This window comes from Echinops telfairi, unplaced genomic scaffold (assembly GCF_000313985.2).
Source record: "Echinops telfairi isolate 266 unplaced genomic scaffold, ASM31398v2 ScPeMD7_21;HRSCAF=78, whole genome shotgun sequence".
Taxonomy (NCBI): domain Eukaryota; kingdom Metazoa; phylum Chordata; class Mammalia; order Afrosoricida; family Tenrecidae; genus Echinops; species Echinops telfairi.
The window spans coordinates 8,268,979-8,271,535 of NW_022103918.1; the positions used below are offsets into that span (position 1 = coordinate 8,268,979).

Consider the following 2,557-nt stretch of genomic DNA (forward strand, 5'->3'; position numbering starts at 1 on the left):
GATTGCATACCTTTTGCCCAGGTTTGATATAAGCCTTGACATGTTTAAGGACAGGTTTCAAATTATTTTCATATCTGACACACAGATCATGAATCTTGATCTCCCCTTCCTGTGGCCAATGGTCTGGAACTTGAGCAGGATCTGCAGGTGGGGCGTTGAATTAAACCGATAGATAAACACAGATATATACATATATATGCACATAAACCAAAACATCAAACTCACTGCCCGTTCCGACTCCTAGCACTCCAGAGGTCAGGGAAGAACTGCCCTGGGGCGTTGCCAAGACTGGAACCTTGCACTGGAGTAGTAAGCCTCGGCATTCGCCTACGGGGCAGCTGGTGATTGAGAACTGCTGATCTTGCCATGAGAGGTCTAATACGTAAGCAATGCTCCATCAGGGCCCACACATATGTAAGTATTTATAACATTTAAACATAAACCTTTTAAATGATTTTTAAAAAAATCAAATCTTTGTAGAATTTAAATTGCAGTAAAGTAAATGCCTCTTTACGAGAAACGTTAAAAATAGTTTTCCACTTCTCTAATGAATATTAACCAGTGTCATGTCTTTTTCATGTTCCATCACTCAATTCTACAGACCGAGAGTTGATTGGTTCATTAATCCGTCTGAAGGCCTACAATGTGGGAAGTGCTGGGCAAGATGCTGGGAATGGGTGGGATGGAAGCCCTGCCTTAAGGTTCTCGCTGACCTGGAGGAAGCAGATACATCAATCAACAGCTACAGGACTGTCCAGAATTTCCGGTGTTGGTATGCTCAAGGTGCTCTGTGAGCACAGATGGGGTGGGCCTAACAATTCTAGGATTTCAAAAGGCCAGGTGTCTCTTCAAAGGCAACTTCTTAAGAATTGAGAGATGAATTTTAAAGGGGTAGAGCTGGGGATTGGAGAGACAGGAACAGGGGCGGGGAGGGGGGTCGGGAAGATAGAATGCGGGTTTGGCTAGAGTAAAAGTTGGGGAGGTGTAAAGAGAGAGGAGACCAGGCAGGTGGGTGGGGGCTGACTAAGGAAAGATCTCCAAGTCTTAGCATATCATTATTTAGATATTGACCTTGAAGAACAGGAGAGATGTAGAACAATTTAGGCAAAGCAGCGCCTTTTAAGTATGAGTTTTGTATTTCAGAAAGATTGGTCTGTCCTTGGCAATGGATTTCCTGGTAGTTCCTTTCTAGCAAAGCTAAAACTGTTAGTATTTTAAGATCCAAGTTTCTTCCTAATAGTGTCTAAGTTAATAAGGTCATGACATATTGAATAAATAGTTTAGAATTCAGGTAAGTAATTAACTTAATATATCCCAAATATTTTATAATTGTCTTTAATATTATTAAGTAATATCTCTTGGGAATCTGGTGACTATTCAAGGCTTCCCAGGCCCTCTCATCTTTCCAGGTGTGCATCATCAAGCAATGCAAAGCCAGATGCAAAAGGAGTCTCTTGCTACGGAGGGCAAACCAATAGCATGTAGAACACGAGTATAGGAACAAGGGTCCAGACACATAAGAAGTATTTGTTTAGAAATAGAAATGAAGCAAAAACAATGACATTCAGATCAATACCCATGGTGCCTTCGTAGTTTTCAGACTCCATAGTCAAGAAACTATTCACTTTCTTCACTGCGCCCATCTGGACCTCCAGGTCAGCCAAGTTCCTCACCACCCAGTTTAAATAATTGGTTATCTGTGGCAGGGGATAAAAATGAACACATTTGAAATGAAGCATCAGTTTTGTAGTCCCTGCATAGTGCTGGATGAGATGACTCCGTACATTGTGTGGTCCATGTCCCAAGTGCCCCAGGAGATTGGAGGCCAGAGAGAATGTCTTGGGATGAAGTCAGCTTTTCTTCTAGGGTCTTTAAATGCCATTGTTTCGTGAAACTATCTCCTCTTTTTTTCTGCACAATGAATATTTGTATGAACCCCTATTTGCGCTGATTTCTTTTACATTCACATTCATTTTTGTGTCCCCAAATGAACTGCGAGCAACTCGAGACAGGAATCCCAAGCAGCTTTGTAGGAAGAACCTCATATGAACAACCATGGAAGAACAATTATGGAATTCAAATACCTCTCAAAACTTGTTTCACAATATTAGAAATGAATCCAGGGTGCCTAAATGCTAGAGATGGAGTTTGAATCTATGATTATCTGTAAGACTGTCATCTTATTAAAAATTTCAATCCACGCCCCCAATATTCATGAATAAGAATTGATCAAACCTAGAGAGAGTACCTCTAACCCTGCATCGAAAAAGACACTGTCATCCATACTCACTGTAAGTGCGTAAAGGAGGCCTAACCCCACCAATCCAGAATTGGAAGACCCACTGATGGATGCAATCGATGCAGTGAGGACAATGCAAGCCCCCAGATAATCCTAGAAAGAAACAAAAAAAACCTTAAAGATATATTTTCAGATTCTTAAACCAAAGATCACAATCAACTTAGAGAAGTGGGCTCTTGGAGAAGACACAGCACTCCATGTCAAGTTCCAAGGTTACCTTAGATCCGCAAGCATGACAATGAACAACATTAGGTCTGG

At 41.3% G+C, this 2,557-nt stretch overlaps 1 protein-coding gene across 1 annotated transcript in view; it reads right to left on the bottom strand.

Annotated features, from left to right (window-relative positions):
* Positions 1-2,557, bottom strand: part of ABCC9 (ATP binding cassette subfamily C member 9) — a 142,792-nt gene that overhangs the window by 16,352 nt on the left and 123,883 nt on the right. Inside the window, exons 31-33 of the mRNA XM_045288405.1 lie at positions 2,291-2,392; positions 1,577-1,697; positions 11-141 (exon numbers count right to left, since the gene is read on the bottom strand). Of these exons, the coding sequence (XP_045144340.1) occupies positions 11-141; positions 1,577-1,697; positions 2,291-2,392 (354 nt within the window). The remainder of the gene's footprint in view (positions 1-10; positions 142-1,576; positions 1,698-2,290; positions 2,393-2,557) is intronic.